At 41.9% G+C, this 20,606-nt stretch overlaps 1 protein-coding gene across 3 annotated transcripts in view; it reads right to left on the bottom strand.

Annotated features, from left to right (window-relative positions):
* Positions 1-13,973: 13,973 nt before the first annotated feature.
* Positions 13,974-20,606, bottom strand: part of WAC (WW domain containing adaptor with coiled-coil) — a 95,984-nt gene continuing 89,351 nt past the window's right edge. For all 3 annotated transcript variants that reach the window (XM_090047433.1, XM_090047432.1, XM_090047434.1), the window contains 2 exons: positions 18,680-18,807; positions 13,974-15,428 (listed from right to left, as the gene is read on the bottom strand). In XM_090047433.1, coding sequence (XP_089903559.1) covers positions 15,359-15,428; positions 18,680-18,807 — 198 coding nt within the window. In that variant the 3' untranslated portion in view covers positions 13,974-15,358. The remainder of the gene's footprint in view (positions 15,429-18,679; positions 18,808-20,606) is intronic.

The following is a 20,606-nucleotide window of genomic DNA, read 5'->3' as shown; positions in this document are numbered from 1 at the left end:
CCAACCACCCCCCACATATACCCCCTTACCCCCCAACACAACATGCAAAAGTACAACTGTATTTTGAGCTGTTATGCAATCACCTCTAGATATACTATGCAAACACACATAAATCAGAACAAAAACATATTTTTAAATAAAATTAAAATAAGTTATAGTAGATGTTTGATTTTTTTTAGTATATATTATATTTTTGTGCTCTCAATATGGAAAGGACTAATTCTGGGGCAAAGGGAGGGACTTCCAGTGGCAGGGACAATGCATAGAGAGTGCAGGTGCACCTCCTGTGAAAAGGCACCACTGACAGTGTCAGCAGCACCTGCAGGCAGTCACCACTCGCCACCCCGCCACTGACACCACTGGTGGCATCTGAGGGAGCTCCAGGCCACTGTCACCGGCACAGCTGTGTCCCCACAACCACCGGAGGCACGCGCCATTCATGTCCAGTGGCAAAGTCAGGGGCCAGGACTTCTGGTCGCAAGATGGCAACCAGGGGGGTGGGGTACCCATTAAAGGGTACTCTTGCAGCCCTGGACAGCTCATCAAAACTCGTTAATCGGCACTCCAGCCAAAATAATTGACTGCTCCTGCCCTAAAGCTTTTCTATTACAATTTTTCTAACATATACAAAATATATAGCAGAATGGAAAAGGATTTTAATTAGAAAGATCTGAATAATTCATTCGTAGTCTCTCTGTTTTTATTTCTGTGCTTATTCAATGTTCTGCATTTTTCTGCACTTTTAAATTTCTGGGAAAAATCAGCAAGAAAAGTAAATAGCGACAAGCTGAAATAAATGGGTCCATTTCACTTTCTGATGCACTTGCTCATGCACAATACTGAAAGAAAATACTTTTATTACTTTCACTGAAATGATCAAACTGTTGTTCATTAGGCTGGGTAACATTTTCAGTATTCTATAGTGTCCCTATAAAAATTTGGAAGCCTACAATTATTTGATTGGGTATCCAGTGGAGTAAAACTTTGAAAACAAACACTTTCTAAATTAATTAAAGTGCTTTGAGCACTATCTTGCTGAGATTTTTTTTTCTTTCAAATCTAGGTCACTAGTTTACAGGAAAAAAAATTATCAACAGGAAGGCAGCAGAAACTACTGAACTGAATAGCTCAAAGTGGAAAATTATTTAATATCAGTGCTGCAAAGTGTTAAAAGCAGTATACTGTAAGTTTGTCCAATTTTCCAGGTTTAAAAACCAGAATGCATCTTTTCCATAAATTAAACTCATGTTTATACAAATAGAAACTCAATAACAAGCCTGCTCCTAAAAGAAAAGCCAGTGTAGGCAAGTAACAAAGGAAAAATAATTCTGTGTGCTGCATGTTCAGCACCCCAAGTGAAGATCTGTAAAGTGTTTGCTGAAGTGTTTGTTCTGTCTGTGTACTCTGCTCTCAAATAGATTTATTTTACATTCTGATCTGCATATGACCTTCTTATATCATTCTGTCTCCTGGAGTTCAGGACACTAGCTGCTGCCATACTTCTGTCCACAGTGATGAGCTAGAAAGTTGAACACAAGAATTTTACCTTTAAAAATCTACCTGTTCCTGTCTACCTTCAATTTGCTATGTATGCTCCCTCCCTGCTATTGTACTTCTTAAAAATAAACAATACTTTTTAAAGACAGGAGCTACTGGTAACATCAAATGGCAACAGGAGGCATAGCATGTGTCATACTCATAAGGCCCACCTACATATTACATGTATGGTGATATAAATGGCAAGTGTGCTACACGTGCACCTAATATGAGGTGCCATAAAATGGCAAACGAGCTATAAAAATCTTCTGCATACAACACAGAACATTTTTATGGATGTTTTATATGGTGACATAAATTGAATGTGTGGCATGTCAGAAGCTCTCCCAGCTGATTGTCCCACCATCAGTCACTAAGGCAGCCCCAGTTCTCCAAGGGGCTGCCTTGCAGGTTCCCCGCTAAGGAGTTCAACCCCCAGGCCTAAATGCTCCCACACGGGGATGAGGCTCCCAGAGGGGAAAACCAAAGGGCTTCCTCTGCCAGTGACCTTAAAGCCCATACCCAAGGTTTGAGTCTTTGGTGGGAACTTCAGCTCCCCATGCTGGAAACCTCTGATCCCCCCCCCCCACCATGCCTGGAAGTCCCACTGGAGCTGCCAGGTGTGGGATTTAAACTTCCTGGGTGTGGGACAGTCCTAGATCACACTCAGCTTCAGACACTTGGCTTTCAACTTGGTGGTGCCTGGGGAGCCCAGGATCATGATCCCAGGCCCCTCCTACACTGGCAGATAGGAAAGATATAATTTGGATTATCCCTGATTCCATAATTGTGCCTTTGGTGATGGAAGTGTGACGTAGCAGTATGAATGTTGGGATCGGGTCAGATCCCATGGTACCTTTAAATGAATGCATGCTAGAGGCCTATAGCATACAGTAGGCCTACTAAGCATAGCTATGTGTGGTGTATAGTTATATGCTTATGTGTATGTTGGGCCTGTGCCTGAATTCTTGGTTGGTAGCATGGGGGAAAGTACATATTGTTTTTTGACCCGTGCTTCTACCTATTCTCCGAGTCCTAATAGTTCTCCAAGGCCATTCCACAGTACTCTGGCCACTTATGTTCCTGCATGTTAACCTACTAACTCAAGGCATATGCACCAGAAGCTATTTGTCAGTTTGTATTCACCTAACTGGCATTTAACTCATCATATCCACATGGCCTCCTTTAGCCCTCTTCAAATTTCCCTAGAAGTGGCCTAACCATCAGGTTTAGAGCTAGCTTGTCAAAGGACTGCATTAGCATTGTGACCAAGATTGAGGTAACTATTACAAGGAGCATGATTTTGGGAGAGGCACCTGAAATCCACACTTAAACAAGACCATTTCACAGAGGCTGACAGGTGGGGATCAACAGGATGAGTGTACTGTGCAGGTAGCACAACCATCTCAACTGGGAAGAAACTGGGGAGAAACACAAACACACTGAAGGACAGGAGCAAAATTCAGAAGGAAATCCTGATAGACTGGAAAAGGGGCAAGAGTCAACAGGATGAAGTTCAGTGCTGACAAATGCAAGGTGCTACACCTAAGGAAAAACTATCAAAAACACAAACACAAAATGGGTGACATGAGGTCATCTAATCCAGCTTCCTGCTCAAGGCAGGATCACCCCCAACTAAACCATCTCAGCCAAGTATCTGTCTAACTTCCTTCTGAAAGTTTCCAAGGTTGGAGGTTCCACAGCTTCTTCTGGTAGCCTGTTCCAACGCTTGACCATTCTCACAGGCAGATCATTCCTCTTAAGCTCCAGCCTAAATTTCCACTGCTGCAGCTTGAAGCCATTGCTCCTAGTTCTGTCCCCTACAGCTACAGGAAAAGCCTATCTCTTTCCTCTCTACAATCACCCTTCAGGTATTTGAAGACTCTTATCCAGTCCCCACCAAGTCTTCTCCAGGCTAAATAACCTTTGCTCTTTCAGCTTTTCTTCTTACATCATCTCCCAGGCCCCTAATCATTTTTGTTGCTCTGCGCTGGACTCTTTCCAAACTGTTCACATCCTTTTTGAATGTGGGGCCCAAAATTGAACACAGTATTCAGTAATGTTCAGTACAGTACATCAGTAATGTTCAGCACTATTCAGTACACTAGTGCTGAATAGAGGGAAAGAATCACTTCCCTTGATTTGCAAGTGGTACTCTAATTAATACAACCCAAGATGCTTTGGGCTTTTTTTGCCACAAGAGCATATTGTCGGCTCCTATTCAGCTGATGGTCCACCATAACCCCCAGGTCCTTCTCTGTGGTACTGCAGCCCAGCCAATCTGTAGTTGTGCTTGGAACTATTGCATCCCAGGTGCAGGACTTTACACTTGCCCTTGTTGAATCTCATCTCATTGATGGAGGACCATTTCTCCAGTCTATCCAGGTCATCCTGGATCATAGCCCTGCACCCTGGAGTGTATGCAATTCTACCCAACTTAATGTCATCAGCAAATTTGCTGCACGTATAAACAGCTGTACTAAAGGCAAGGTATGCTATATCCACTGCTCTCCCCTCATTCACAGAGCCCATCACTTTATCATTGAAGGACTGAGTAGGAATAAAGCTTTTTTTTAGGATGGCCTGTGAATTTTTATCCCTTCTAGGGAGAGAAGGAAGTGAAGGAATACTGCAAACTATGTAAACTAGAAGTTTCCCTACCAAGTTTCATGTAGAGTTTGGGAAATCATCTAGTAGTGGGGAGCAATATTAGCCCCACTGGGATAAAAGGTTGCTGAACAATTAGCATTAACAAAACGAAGTGTTAAGCACTTGAAAAAAGCCCATGAGCCTAAGGCAACAGAGGAAGCTGCCACAGTAGCATAAAGACTTGAGGACCTTTGCAACTGTGCTGATCCCTTGTGCCCTTGATCAGAGGTAAAGAATAGGTAGGGCACACAAGCTTCTCTTATGGAAACCACCACCAAAAGTTTCCAACTTGAGTGTGGTGATTTTCTAGTTAGGCTAAGCAGTGGTTAAAATAAGAGAGAACAATTCTGACTGCTGCATGACCTAATGAGCAGAGCATGACCTAATGAGCAGGCCTCAGGGACTGCTGAATGACCTGATAAGAGATGTAAAAAATAAAAAACACAATAATAAGAAGAGAAGCTGATTCAAAAAGGGAGTGCTAGGAGTAAATAAAAAATGAATCTGGACAGGTGCAGAGATAAAAGAACCAAAGAATTTCTTTGTGCAAGCTTGACAAAGAAATACATGAAAATGAGCATCTTGGCCAAAGGACAGATAAACTAGCCCTGTCCCAGGCTAGTTTTTCCCAGTTTGTGATAGCAATGTCACACTTCTGAATGTTTGCCTTGAGGGTGTCCTTGAAGTGTTTCCTCTGGCCCCCACGGGTCCTTTGTCTTTGGCTGAGCTGAGAATATAGCAGTTGTTTTGGTGAACATATATCAGGTATGTGCACACCATGTCCTGTCCACCGCAGCTGATGCTGAATAATCAATGCTTCCATAGTGGTGGTGTTAGCATCCATGAGGATCCTGGCATTTGTGCAATAATCTTCCCATTTTATGCCAAGGATCTTCCAGATGTTATGCTGGTGAAGACATTCCAGGCTTTTCAGGTGGTCCCCGGAGGTCACCCAAGTTTCACAGCCAAAGAAAAGTTGGGATTACCACAGCCTTATATAATAGGAGCTGATGTTGTAATCATTGAACACATGATGATAGTCTTCTGAAGGCAGAGCTGGCACATTGGATCCTATACTGGATCTCCTTGCCAATGTTGGCTGCCAAAGTATGAAAAATGTTCAACTCCTCAACTTCTCCAATTTCTGTCCATCAATGAGGATCTTTGTCAGGGGAGTTAACTGGCCTGGAGCAGGCTGGTGAAGCACCTTTGTTTTTCCGAAGTTAAGAGTCAGTCCCAGGTACTGGTATGCTTGAGAGAAGCATATGCTTAATTTGATAACAAGAAACAATGAAAAGCTACTGGCAGGAAATATTAGACATATGGGTTCTCCAAAATGACACTGTATGACCTATTTTAAAGGCTTCCAAAGTTGAAGCAATGGGTGTTAGAAGAGAAATCTAAATTAACCTCACAGCAATTACAACACAAAGTATCACCAAGATGTGCAAGACAGGATTTCTCTCTCATACTCCTTACAGAACCAAAACACAATAATATAAACTGTTCTGTCCCATCTCCTCCTGCCTTTAATCCAAATTTTTAAATATTTAACTTTTTCGCTGCCCCTTCCCAGCTTATCTAAACTTGATATACCATGAGAACAGTTCTTATACTCACACACTACGAAGATAATTCATTTTTGAAGCAGGAAGCAAGTTACTGAAAAGGCAGACATACATTTTAATCAGATAAGGGGAATAGAAAGCTAAGACATGCTAAAATTTATGGTCCTATTTCATGTGTGCACAGCTTATAGGATCTGCTGAAACAGTTCTAGTATTTGACATATCTAAATCTATCCTCTGGGACACAGCAGGAATCTGGTGTGTGGAATCAGTCAAGTTTGTTTACAAGACTGCTGGTGAAGCATTTTATATCCCAAATTTGCCAAGTACAGTGGATTCCTCTTATTAGAATCACTTTGGGAAATGGTGATTTGATTGTTAACCAGCTGAGTCCATTAAAAGGAGACCCATTTTTTTAAGCACACAGATACTCACTCCTGCCCCACAGTCCCCTGCCCCTGCTCATGCCTCTCACTCCCACCCCACAGTCCCCCAGCCCTGCTAGTGCCCCTCACCTCTTACCCACAGTCCCTTGGCCCCACGGCCCTGCTGGAGTGGGCCCTCAGCTGAGACCCGGGTCCGCAGCCCCCTTCGCCTGGTAGGAGGTGGTGGCTGCTGCAGCGGAGTGCAGCCTGGCTCCCCACCTGCTGCTGCCCACTGCGGGCTGAGGCTTGGGGCTGGGACCAGCTCCCCACTGCATCGTGCGCTCCCAGAGGGCGGGGGGGGGGGGGGGGGCCCGCGCACCCTGATCTGCGTGCAGGGTGGGGGTGGGCAAAGGCAGTGAAAGCAGCAGTGTGGCGTTGCGCCCCTCAAAGCTATTGTGTACATAGGGGGCACATCACCAGGGAGCCCGGCCTCCACCCCCTCGATGAGCCACCCATGACCCTGCCCCACTCCCCACTGGGGGCCCAGCCCTGCCCAACTCCCCTCCTCTCTACAGGGGCTCAAATCTCAACCCCCCTCCCCCCGCCCCAATCCCCCAACTGACCTCCTGGAACCGCTCTCCAGGCTGCCCGGCGCCATGCGCGTGTATGTGCACACAGTGCCCCCTGCCTGACCACCCTCCTCCCGCTCCCTCCCAGCCCCCTGCAAGGTGGAACTCTGCCAGCCTGCACAGGGCTCCTTCCAAAAGTGCAACATCCCTGGGCTTCGCCGGCAAAATGATTCCAAAAAACAAAGAATGTGATTCAAATATGAGCAAGTTTTACATGTAATAATATACAAATGGTTTTGGTTTTTCCATATGGATTCAAATAAGTGGCTGATTCTATTAACCAGTGATTCTATAAAGCATCTCATCTCCAATTAATAATGAGATTTTGAGAGAAAATAATTACATTTAAGGAAGCCTAAATCACCAAGATTTTGAAACTCATTTTTCAGAATGCATGTGCAGATATGTATCAACTTTTCTATTATCGAGTTTTGTTTATGGTAAATAATGACTTTTGAGTAAAACAATCTTGACATTTCGTTAGCAAATCCCTATTTGCCTGTAATGGTAGTGTTGATGTGGTGTTGTAGTTGTGATGGTCCAGGAAACATGTAGGAGGCAAGCATTTTTGTGGGTGATTTTTCTTTTTTTTTTTTTAATAGGACCAACAGTATGGTTGGGAAGGATAATGACAAGCTTTTGGGTGTCAAGTACCTTTCTTCAGGTCTAAGAAAAAAGCAGTCCAGGTTATGCCAAATATCAGATACAACACACGCCTGTGTAAAACTCCACTTGCAAATAAAAACAGGATAAAAGAGAATTAGCAGGTAGCTGACAGACGAGAGAAATGCAACACAGGATAACCTAAGGGGAAGAGCAAAACCATGCCTGTGGAGTGCTGAGAGATTGGTGGGGATCAGGTGGATTATAATGAGCCATAGTCAATGGCTGTGTTGAATTCCTGATTCTTAGTGTCAGTTAAGCTAATGAATGTTAGTTCCTAGGCTTTTTTTGTATGTTTCCTGTTACATGCTGCCAGTAATCTACTTGACTGATTAACAGGGATCTAGGTTTTCTGTTTGCCTCAGAAACATGCGGATTTTTTTCCTTTATAGGAGAAAAATGCAGGAAACTGCAGGTTTCCCCATGCAGGCTGGCAGAGTTGCTACCTACAAGGGGCTGCTTGGGGCTGGGGGAAGCAGGATGCAGGGGCACCACGTGCATGTGCACGCACACACACGCATGTAGCAGTCAGGCATTGGGGTGGACGGCAACTCCCACAGCTTCCTGCAGATAAGAAGTCTATGGGGGTGGGAAGTGACCCGTGACAGGGCACAGGGGTACAGGCAATGCATCGGGGAGGCAGGAGAGGGGCACATGCACCCGGAGTGGGGTGTGGGGCTGCAGCCAGGCCTAACCACCTCCTCCACAGCCCAATGGGCAGGACCCGGCACAGGAGGGAGTGCTGCACTGCCATGGCCGCCAAGGTAAGATGCCCCCTGCCCACCTGGCAGCAGTAGGTGCACACAACTCCATGCCACTGCTGCTGTGCCTCACCTTGGTGGCTATGGCAGTGTGGTGCTCCCTCCCACACTGGGTCCTGCCTCCTGGGCCATGGAGGTAGCTCCTGCCCAGAGTTGGTCCAACCTGGCTGCAGCCCCACATCCCTCTGGGGGTGCAAAAATCTGGAGGGGGCACATGTACCCCTACACTATTTGGCCTGTGCCCACAACCCTCTCCTTTCCCCACACACCCATTCTTTTCCTCAGATACTAGGGGGCTGGGACCTGGGAGCAGCAGGTAGGGAGGGGACACTAGCAGGGCTGGGAGGGGCTGGGGGTTGAGAGTGAGGGACACTGGCAGGCCCAGGAGGCTGTGGGCTGGGAGTGAAGGGCACCGGCAGTGCTGGGGGGGCTGTGGCTTGAGAGTGAGGGCCAATGGCATGGAAGGGTCAGGGCACCAGTATATCAGGTACCACAAAGCGGAGCTGGGGGGGGAACCACAGCTGGACCCATGTCCTGGTGAGCAGGAGCTCTGATTTTCCATTATTTAAAAATAAATAAATAAATCAAACACCAAAATATATAGGTATTTAGAATGTATTTTATTATAATGATTGAGGCACTGGTAGTCTTCCAAACTGCTTTAAAATTGTAAATGTATCAATAAAACATTGCATTCAACTGATACCTATATGTATGTCATGATGTTTCATTTTAATCACAGGAAAACATGGATTTGGAGGGGAAGGGGGTAATCAAAGAATTTAGGATTTTTAGACAGAGAAACCTAGGATCCCTGCTGATTAACAATGCTTTCACCTCCTCTCTCTTTCACATCTTAGCTCCCCAAAACTAAAGTTGACATCCTCTTAATTAACTGCACAGTGTAATTACATATTCAATATAAAACTTTTATACATTACAAATTAAAGAATGCACCAGTGTGTGTAGTTAACAGGAAAACCATGTCCAAATCACAATTACTTTTACTTGGTATGCTACATAATGACCACAGCAACTATTTCAATACCATAACTAGTTTTTTCAACCTAGGGTTAGGCTTAATAAGGATAGAGCAGGAAAAGAACGATTACCTTGTATTAATAGGAGATCTTGCCAGATGTAGTCACCTATGTGGACCCCACTTTGGAGCACAAGCTCCATCCTTATGAAACCAGAATCTTCTGACAAGCAGCATCTGTTGGGTTGCACCTGTGCTGATCATGTCCTTATCGCTCTTTAACCCATGGCGCCAACTATTTCTCAGGTCCTCATAATTCAGAAAGTTAGATAATTCTGAAAGTGCAGGAATAGCCTGTAAGACCCACATGAATAGTATCTTGCAGAAATCATAGATAAGTAACCATTATGTTTTCCAAATGTGTAGCCATGTGGATAACATTCTAGATGGCAGCTGTGAAATCTCATCTGGAAGGTGCTTCATAACAGTTTTGACACCACTTTACCAAATCTGATTATGCAGCCAAGTCAAAGGCATATTGTGACTGAAAATAAGATTGCTTCAAGATGTGTTACAAATTTCAAATACTGGGATGTTTCCGAATGGAGCAGACTATGTGTGGGCTGAATACCTATACAGCCACCTTTGAAAAGAGTATCAGGCTTCTGAGTCACTACACTCAGCAAAGTCCATTGGAAGGAACAAGCCATCTTTCAGAATGCCAAAGCACCAGGGCCCTTGAAGTGTCCAAACTTGTTGGGAGGAGGGGAAGGAGTGAGGGGAGGGAAGGGTTCTCCTACAGGAATGGAGTCATGGGGAAAAGACTGGGTGTTATTCAAATGAATGTCTAACTACTTTGAGAATAAATTTGCCATCAAAATCTTATCGCTGCCTTCCCTCTATGAACTGCTGAGTAAGGAAGGCCATATCAGTTCTGACCTTCTCATATACCAGTGATTGCATCTAATTGTATGGTGACAGGAAGTGATAAGGGACTGATTCAGAAAGATGCTCAGAGGCCCCACAAGGTTTGCAAGGGTAGCGCTGAGATCCTGACATTGGAGTGGATTCTCTTGCAGTAACCACTTCAGAAATCAGAACACCCTGCAGGGTGATACACCCCGCCCCCCCCAACATAACTTTACAGAAAGATGGCATATCAAGGTAGCAATTCTAATGGAACTGAATGAGAGTCCAGTCTTAACGCAAATATAGTGAAGGTTTTTTGGCACAGGGCCTTTAATGGGTCAGGGTTGGGTTGGACTACTCTAACAGAAAAAAATTATTTTAGAGGAATACATTTTCTTCATTAATTAACTGCCAAGTAGAAAGCTGCCTTGTACAGTTTGTCTGTAGCAATCAAACAATAATATCCAGACTGACACAGTTAAGTGAGGTCTAGATAAATATCTGACCTTTATCTACAATTTGCCTAGACAATATAGAAGTAGCAGTGGCAGCTGTACAGACATTTTGAAATGTTAGCTACATTTGTCATAACAAAAGTAGGATTTAAAGATGGTTCCCAATCATTGTTAAGTTTAGCTTTTGAGCCTCATATCAAGCCAACAGGTGGAGTGGCCAAAACCCACAGGACATGATTGTTTTTAAGAAAGATTTTGTTTTTTCAAGAGCAGGTACCAGAAAATCCATTCGTCTTTTGACACAACTGTTCTCGACTTTGAGGCTGAAGTGTAAAGGCCTAAGGGATGGAATACAGACCTGTATGTGAACCAAGCAAAGTTGCATCTTTAAATAGTAAACCTCTATCGTGTTTTGTACTTCCTCACAAATCGTGCCAATGCCAGAGGCTTGCAGCCATCAAAGTTTTGCATATGTGGTCATTAAGTCTAGCTAACCATATTGGTTGCATTCATGGCTGTATATAGTGGAGACGGATCTTCACGATGCAATCTTTTAACTTCACTCTGAAGCCTTATGAAAGCTTCTAAAGGTTGCAAAAGAAGCTGCCCACTGCCATGTAAGATGGTTACATTTTCTTTAAAAGGGCCTGAAAACTGCAATGCAGAAGCAGAGACACTAATGAGTAGTTGGATCTTTTCTTTAAGGGATGCTTTTGGTCAGCCTGTCTTGACATGGACAAGTACATGCAAAATGCTTCAACCACCTTTTTGAGGTACCAGCTGTTTTTGCTAAAAAGAGAAGATATCATTGTAGAAGTTAGCCGTAAGTGCTCGCCTAGATCCAAGATGCTCTCATGGATTGGTGGGTGAGAGCTATCCTAGCAGGAACAGACAGATGTAAAGTATCAAAAATGCTTTCTCTATGTTTCAAGCAAGGCAGACAAGGAACTCCTCAAATGCTTTAGTCATCCATCTCTTATTGCAGCTGAAGAGATGGTTTCATTCTGGGAGAATGAATTCCTGATAGGTAACAGATGTTCTTAAGGCTTGAGTGCCAAATACTAGTACCTGTTTCTCTTGATGTTTCTTTTCTCCAGACATTTGGTCATACAGGGGGAAGGTGCTAAAAAAAGAAAAGAAAATCACAAAATAGCTTTAAGCACATGAATGCTGTGAAGAAAAAAACACTCAGAAGATTGTTCAAAGGAAGCAAAATAGTACTTTACATTGCTAAAACTGTTTCAGGTGGTGTTAACCCAGTCATTACCTTTTGTAGTGGATGTGCCTATTCTAAAAGGAATATCCCTAGTCAGAACTTGCAGGGAGGAAAGAAAACCCATCAATGGAGAAATCTTCCAAGGAGTTGGTAGAGAAAAGTGACTAGAAAGGTCAAAAACAGGGCATGTTGCCAATAGGAGAGATCTTGGTGTAGACAATAAGGGATTCCATTGGCCGGACCAACACTGAAGATGCTGACATCATTGTTAGTTGGCTACGAGACTTTTCTAGCTGTGGGCACAAAAAGGGACTTGCACTTGTCCAAAGCCACACCCAAGACTAAGCTTGCATCATTTTTCCATTATGTCAACAGGCTTAGTGTTTCTGAAAACTTCTGTCTTTTAAGGCAGGGAAGAGGGAGTACAGAGATCCAGGGCACTTTCAATATTTAGACCTTTCTTCCCTTGGTGAGGAGGCAGCTCTGGCATTTGGAGCCACATCCTTGCTTGCCAGTGAAGAAAATCTAATTGGTGCTGATCTTGAGAAATTGCACATTGGCTGACAGAAGCACTAGCTCAAACAAATCAATTAGGAGCTGGATGAGTCACAGAAGTCTATGCTCTTCAGGGTTTGACACTCCATTCACAAATTGTTCCAATGGTAAAGATTAAGCATGCCCTTGACTGCCTTGTACTCATTGAGAATGACTGATATGTATGAACAAATCTAGCACATGGCTGCCTTGATGCAGGACAGACAACAACAGCAATCAAACTGCCAGAGGACAGACAGCTCAAGGACCTGGGTCTGCTGTTGTACAAACAGAGCCACCCAGCAAAAAGTTAGTTCTTGGAATAGGACCAATATATAAACCAGTTAAAAAATTAACCAAAAAGAATTAACCCCAACTACTATACTCCTTGGCAGTGCCTCTATGACAGTCTTCCAGTAAATACTGTAAGACAATCCAATTAAAGGATATATGGACTGAGTAATGCTCATTCTGGTTTTGCCATGGGAAAGTACTTGGGGACATTTTGACTTTTTTATCCTTTATCCCCTTGAACAGAAAGGCATGAGGATATACATGGTGTACTCTAGATTGCTATTCTGATCTTGTGTGTAAGGGTACTGGGGAGAGCACATCAGATGAACTCTTCAGTCCCCCATAAAGCCATCTAATTTTTAGAAGCTGTAAGAAAAAACAGCTATTCTTAAAAGTGCACATTTCTTAAGCTTTATACTATAGTTTAACACATAGCTAGGTTTAGTATTAGGAGGCTACATGCAAACTAAACATACAAATTTTAATATTTAACATTTCATATTAGTCATGGGATTCAACTAAAAGATGCTAGTTACATTTACCTAAACAGATAGTAGCTAAGTTTTCCCCAAAATAAAGAGAGATGTTTGGTATTAATACAGTGAAGGCAGCATTTTTCAAAGCTTAAGTTCAAGACATTCTACAATTCTAATCAAATGTATATTTAAAAGTATTAGTCCTCATGGAAACAAGAGACCAAAAGAATGCACCATTTCACATGGGTAGTTATGCACAGTTGGAGTGTTAGGAAAAGGTTAACTGTTGACAGATTGTAGCTAACTATGCTTCTTGTTGTTTAAGAAGAATACTGGATTACAGCCATCAGTCTAAGACAACAGTCTTGGAAGAGTCATGTAGAGTTAAGACTATGGCAAAATGATTGTAAATAAAGATGTACATATACCACACCCCATTCTAGATAGTCTGGAGAATACTGAATTTAACTTTTAATATGCAAAAATTATCAAGAGAAAAAAATGCCAGTCTCCTTGCATCCAAATGAAGTGTAAGCATTGCTCTTACAATAAATTGCAGCTATCTGTTCTTAGTATTTTAGTTTGAAGTGTTCAGAATCTAAACATTTTTTCAAATACCAGTGGGACGCAAAAATATTACAGTTCCACTGGCTAGAAAATTACTGTTGGCGAAATCTGCTGAAAATATTTGTAAGATTTGAGAACAGGTTAAACAAAATTAAGCAATCTCTCTGGTGTTGAAAGATAGGATTTTACTACTTGTGGGTGCTGTTTAATGATGTATGCATTAAAATGCATTAGTATTTTGAAGAAGAAAAGGATTTAGTATTCTTTTTGTAACTTCTGCAAAATACAAAAGCTTTGTGAATTTACACATTTCTGGCAGCCCCACATTAGCACCAAGCCATGACTATAGATTTATGCAAAGAAAAAGTCAAGTTTATTTTGTAGTAGCAATAGTTTCTTTTTTATTTTTAATATACTTTAGGAAACAATATACAAAGCTGAGCTTTTCCACCATTTTCAAACAGTGGGTTGCTCCAATTACACAAATTCAGCGTTTTGTGATGGTTAAAGAACAGCAGTCAGCACCAGACTTGAACAGTTAGCTACAACACAAACATCCTTCGAAATGAAATGTCATAATAGCAAGACAGGTAAACCAGGAATTAACATATGACAACTGTTGGGGAGGTGTCTTAATCATCCTTGTTGAATTTTATATTTCATTAAATATTTTATACACAATTTCCTCTTTACAAGTTTTAAACAAAACCTCCCTTAAGGAATTATTTCAATTCAGTACAAAAGTATTCAACAAGAATAGTTCTGATAAAGAATCCCCAAACAGACCAAATTTTAATGTATTGACCAAAGGAAATGAAAACCAGTGTTTTGTTTTAACATTTTTATTACAACAGATACAATTCACATCTGACTAGCTTTTTTTTTCCTCTTTCCCCTCCCACAACCATGTTAACATGTTCATTGGGCTATTTCCTTATATTTGAGCAAGTAATGTACTTTCAGCACACATGCCCAGCAGTACTACAAGTCCATTCTTACAGGGTGCAAATGGAAATACGTTTCAATAATTTATACAAACAAGTGGGTTATGCTCAATCACTGCAATTTTAAGCTACTGTACACAGGAATGAAAAGATTATAGAAAAAAGTGCCATAGCAACAGTGCCTTAAGAAAGGAGAAAATTAGAAGCATTAAAAAACTGATAAAATCAGATTTAGGATTTTAGGGGGAAAATGGAACACAGAAAATGAAAAACATTTCTCTGTAAAACAGAAATGGAGAAGCACTGCTCTTGATTTGGTGCAAGTGTGGAAACAGTTGTTTCATGATATTTGTACATTACCCAAATTGTTGCAGCCTTAGACACAAATCGCCTGGCGCTCGCATTGAATTTTAGGAAATGCAAGATTTCTGAATGAATGATAAATTAACTAAAAAAGAAAGCTAATTTTGCAGACAGGTTTACATGTAAAAGGCTAGGTATTTAGCCACCTCAGCATTGATTAGTTTTGGATGTCTAAGCTCTGATACACATGGCTTCCCATGGCTTCACTCTACAAAACATATTTACAACGTGAAGAATACATCTACAAGAAATCTACATTTCAAGGGTTTTACAAATCATCCTTGTATCTTTCCCCTGAATTGACTCCCTCCTGTCCCCTTCCCCATGTCATTTTTTTCTGCCCAGCTCAACGGTCCAAAGTCTACTCAAATGCAGCTCAAAAATGTTAAGACTGGGCAACCAGTTTTATAGTTCCTGTACTCAAAACCATGTGCAATTATTCACAACTTTTCACACCATGAAGGAATTCTGATTCTTTAGCTTTTCAAGTTCTTTAATTTGTTGTCTCAAAAATAGTATCCTGCAAGACCAAAAAAATTAAAATTAGTGTAAAGAGAATCATTACATTCAAAAACAATATTAATCTAAATCGTTAATATTTTAATAAAGGCATGCTCGAACTCCACCACAGTTTAGCTTGATGTTCATTTGACATTATCTGAAGTCTGGCAGACAATTAAATCTCACCACAAGAAAACAACCAAAGAATATAGTTGCATACATTTAGATAAAATTTTTGTTTTTAAGAAAAAGGATCAAATTGCTGGTTCTAATGATTGATATCTTCACATTAAGCTTAAGGATATGCATGAACTAAATTAAGGCTCAAGACCTAAGGGAACTCAAAAAGAACAGCTTCAGTACATGAATCCTGCAAAGAATTTTATCATATCTGCATATGGCGCACACCTCTCCTGGGGGTTGAGGTGTAAGTCTTATCTGCTTTTAATAAATTGTGTTCAGATACTTTCTTCTCCCTCAGACAGAAGAACGCCATGGCAACATATACACCTGAATCTGTCTTCTCTTGGGCACAAGAATACTGTTAGAAGCACCAGCCAGATTGCTCAACCTTTCTTTGTTGTTTCTCCCATGTTACGGGTCAACAAACTTGTATTTTCCCTTGGACAGAAGTTCAAACTGATATACTGGAAGAAGAGCTAGAGTTCTTTAGCACAACTGTAAAAGTGAGCTATACACTATCCCTATATATTAAATATATATAATGCTAAATTGGGATATAGATATAGACAGATTACTGCATGTATGTACATGTGTGCCCCAGATCTGCACAGTGTGGGTGGGGTAGGCTACAGCTGCGGGGTGGAGCCGGAGCAAGAGCTGGTGCTGCACAGGGCTTTTCTTGCCGGGGCCTGGGCTCGGAGCAGGCTCCAGCAGTGCTAGGAAGAGGCTGCAGCTGCCCCAAATTTCGCTGCAACTCTGCTCCCAGCCCTCCGCTGCCAGCCGGCACAGCTCCAGCTTTTCCCAGTGCTTTGGTGGAGGTGGGGTGTTCAGCCAGGGCTGTGCCGTGTGGCAGTACAGGGCTGGGAGCGGAGCTGTGGTGAAATTCAGGGTGGCTGCAGCCTCTTTCCAGCACTGCCAGAGCCCACTCTGAGCCTAGCCTCTGGCAAGAAAAACCCCATGCAGTGCCAGCTCTGGCTCCAGCTCCACCCCACAGCTGCAGCCTGCTCCATGCCATGCAGACCTGGGGTCACATGTCCTCCTGTTCCTGCCCTCCCAGGGTGCAAACAGTGGTGGGAGCTGCCCCCACTCCCAAGCTGCACCTCCATCCTGCCCCCTCCCCTGGACAGCCCCTGCCCTTCCTCCCTCCCTCACTGCGGGGAGCCTTGATTTGCAACCCCCCACGCCCCTTCCCACCCCCCTCTCCTTCTCACTTACTAGCTGGAGGCAGCTCTCCATGCTGCTGGCTTTGCACACATGGTGTGCTGTGGCTGCATGCAGCACAGGCATTTATGGGCCAAATTACTGGCCCCATCGGGCTGATATCCGATATAGACAATTTTCTTTATATCAGTATCAATCCAATATCGAACCAATGCATCGATGCACCTCTAACACTTATATATAAAATATCCCAATCTAGTATTATAATTAATCCACAAATATGTGCAACTTATTCAAGCACTTCTGAACTAATACACATGCCATTGACAGAAGCAGATTACTCTGAAAAATATCTGTGTTCAGCAATGATGTGCAAAATTTTCTGTGAAAGTTTCATATTTTTCCGATGATATCTGGCCAAGGGGGAATTAATTTTTGGACTAATCCTTGTAGATACAGATCTAAATTCCCTCAGTAACTTAAGGACACACAACTTATGAGGAAGCAGATGTAGACTGCTATAATTCTACATTAAATACTAATTCTTATGTGATGAAGGTTTAAATATATTTCCAAAGTTAGGGTGGAAATTATCCCTATAGTTATATTGAAGAAAAGTAGCATTTAGAAAAACATGGACACACTGATCTCTTTCCTCAAGAAAAATCCAGAAGTATTTTGCCAGGTCCCCATTTCTGCTTACAGTCGTCACTTCTGCCCAACCAACAGCCATTTCTATGGTAGAACACAACAACTATAACCAGCTCAGCTGTACAGACAGTTAATGAAAAATGCAGCACCCTCTGCAAAGTTTTTTTTAGTCAAAATGAAATCATTCCAAGTGGAAGTTTAGAAGATACCTTATCCTAAGAAGACTTTTAATATCACAGTGCTTTCCGTACTATGCAAAAACAATCATCCAATACTAACTCAGAAGAAAAATAATCTACTAATTTTCCAGTATCTACTGGAGAAGCAAGAGTTTCTTGCAGGCCTTCCACCTAAATATTGACAAGAATCAGCCTCCTTAGCTTAGGACAGGGCTGTCCAACGTTAGTGGGCTGGGGGCCACAGGTGGCATCCGTACTCCTTTGGGTCACTGCCAGTTGGACAGCACTGGCTTAAGAACTTTTTTGTTATATTTCCTATGTAATTTCCTGCAGTTTTAGACTTAATATTGTCAGAGTAAGAATCAAATGGGAACTGGAAGAACAGTTAATTCTGTTACCTTCTATAGTAGTAATTGCCAACCAGGGTGTCACAGTACCTTGGGGGGCCTTGAGACCTCTAGAGGACTGTGGGATTCCACAAAATGTTAGCACTGTTAGGTTTGCAAACATGATTCACATGATAAACCCAGGGATTTCAAATAGGAGTCTGCAGTGTTAGAAACATTCTGACCTATTGTGGTCTTTCTGAGTTCTTTGCAACACAAGATTTGCTCTATTATTTTTCTGCATTCAAAAAACAAGTGAAAACTAAGAACTGGCATTTTCTGAAGGGTACCCCGAGTCTAAATAGGTTGAAAACTACTGTCCTGTCCTGAAGCGAGCTTCACCCCTAAAGGAGTTAAATTTACTGTGATTTTGTTCTGACAAATGTTAACATTTACATTACAACTTACGTTAGTATCATTAGATACAGATCTAATTAAGTTTTTCTAAAGTCCTAGCCAGCTCATATGGTTTCAACCCAACATCTTGTCTAGTCTCTTAAAAAAACCTTGCATATCTGGTCCTGTTCATAAGAAATTTTCTATATGGAACTGTATGGGTAGTACGCAAGATATACACATAGAAGATAGCTTCTGTATCTGACACAGGTAAACATGCTAAAACTTTAACTGCCATCAAACCAAGCTTATTTAAAACAAGATGCAAGGGATAAAATTAAGGATATGGTGAAGATAAATATCCAAACTCTTACCTTTGCTCACGCAAAGTTGCTTGAATTTCACATACTCGAACTAAAGATCTTAAATTTTTTAATTCAGTACAAATTTCTGACATATGAACACTTCCCATATTATGGGCTTCCTCACGTAATCTTGATGCCTGGAAGAGTTGAATACAAAATTAATTTGAAAGTTAGTCCTGTGTTTTTGGTCACTTCCTAAAAGAAACTGAACAGTCTGAGGAAATGTAAGACCTATTTCAGTCCAACTGAAGGATAATTCAGGAAAATTTTATATTCTGCACTATACTCCTCCTAAAAAATGCAACCATTTTGCACCTTGGCAAAGGGTCACTCGTTTTCAATTCAATTACAAAAAAATAGACAAGTGTATGAATTTAGAATTTAGTTTTATAAAGCATCTTAAATTCTCTAAAAAATGTATTTACAATCAAAGAAATACAGAACTGGAAGAATGTTCAAGAGATAAACTAGTTCAGTTCCTGTGTACTTAAAACCATCTCTTGATAGATATTTGTCTAACTTGTTCCTAAACACTTGAATGACAGGGATTCAACAAGCTCCTTAAGAACAGTTAAGCAATGAAACAGGTTCTTCATTATTTAGCTTTTTCCTAAAACAACTAAATCTTGCTTGCTGCCAATTAATACTTTTCCCACCTCTGGTGAAAACAAATAAGCTTATCACTGTTCTCTTTTTAAAAATCTTTTAAACATTGGAAGACTTGCATATACGTGCTCTCTGCTCTAGACTAACCAACCCCAAAAATTCTTCCAATCTTTCTTCACAGGTCAGTTTTTCAAATTTTATTTTTGTTGCTTTTTTCCACTTCCTCCAAATATACCTGGTTTCCACAAGAAGGATAACCACAACTGAGGCCTGGCCTTACCAAGCAGAGCAAAATAATTACTCTGTCTTACATATAACATGCTATTAATTCATCCTGGAATAGCATTTATCTTTTCTGCAACAGCACCACATTAAACTCATCCAATTTATAATAACCTTTTCTGCAGTACTGCTGCCAAAGTATAGTATTTCCTCACATACCACATGCCCCAAAATAAAACATGTGCCTTGTTTTGAGATGGTAGAAAAATAAAAAAAATCCCCCTGCTCACCACCTCTGCTTGCCTCATGTCAAGGCTGAAACCTGCTTGCATGGAGTGCCTCATCAGCCATCAGTCAGATAACTAATTTTAACTCACTCATTGCTGCTGCTAAACTGACAGCAGCTTTTAGCTGCTTAGCAAAACACTGCTGCCATTTTAGCAACAGTTGAGAGAAGATTAAAAAATGGGGCCAGGCCCTGCTGAATGCTGGCAGAAGAAATGCAGAGCCCTCACAAACCACTGATAGTGGCCTCATACAAAAATTCAGTTTCTCCTCAGCTGCTCTCCCAGGAGAAATTGTAAGTGTAGATATATTCAGGCTTTTTCTCCCTGGGTAAAAATGGCCACACACCAGGGGAAAAATAACCTGGAAAATCACTCCCCAAAAGTGTTGCTCCTAGGACACTGAATGTCTGCATATGCCATGTTCTCTTCTCTCAGAAGAGAACATAGTCCTCCAGCTTTTCCCTCTTCCCCCAGGGAGACACTGTTGCTTGTTGGACTCTTGCTAAAGAACACTTCCCTTTCACAATCCCCACATTGTACTACAGGGAAACACAGGCTGACCACGGGCAGTTTGGGTCAGCCAGTCAGGGCTGCCCTATGCACTATTGCAATCTGTTGCCAAGCACACTAAGGAAGCCTGCAGAGCATGCCTAAATGGGTCCACAGTGCTGCCCCTCCTCCCTGCAGATCTTGGGGCATGAGAAGGTAAAGAAGCAGGAACGTTTTCATTTTACTGTGCCTCCAAGCTTCTATTCCAGACAGAAAAACAGCTGTTCTGCTTAAGTCAAGCCCCCCAGTTATAGAGGGCTGATTTTGGGGGA

This window comes from Crocodylus siamensis, chromosome 5 (genome assembly GCF_052110815.1).
Source record: "Crocodylus siamensis isolate JL-2025a chromosome 5, ASM5211081v1, whole genome shotgun sequence".
Lineage (NCBI taxonomy): Eukaryota > Metazoa > Chordata > Crocodylia > Crocodylidae > Crocodylus > Crocodylus siamensis.
This window is presented reverse-complemented; position numbering and strand designations above follow the sequence as displayed.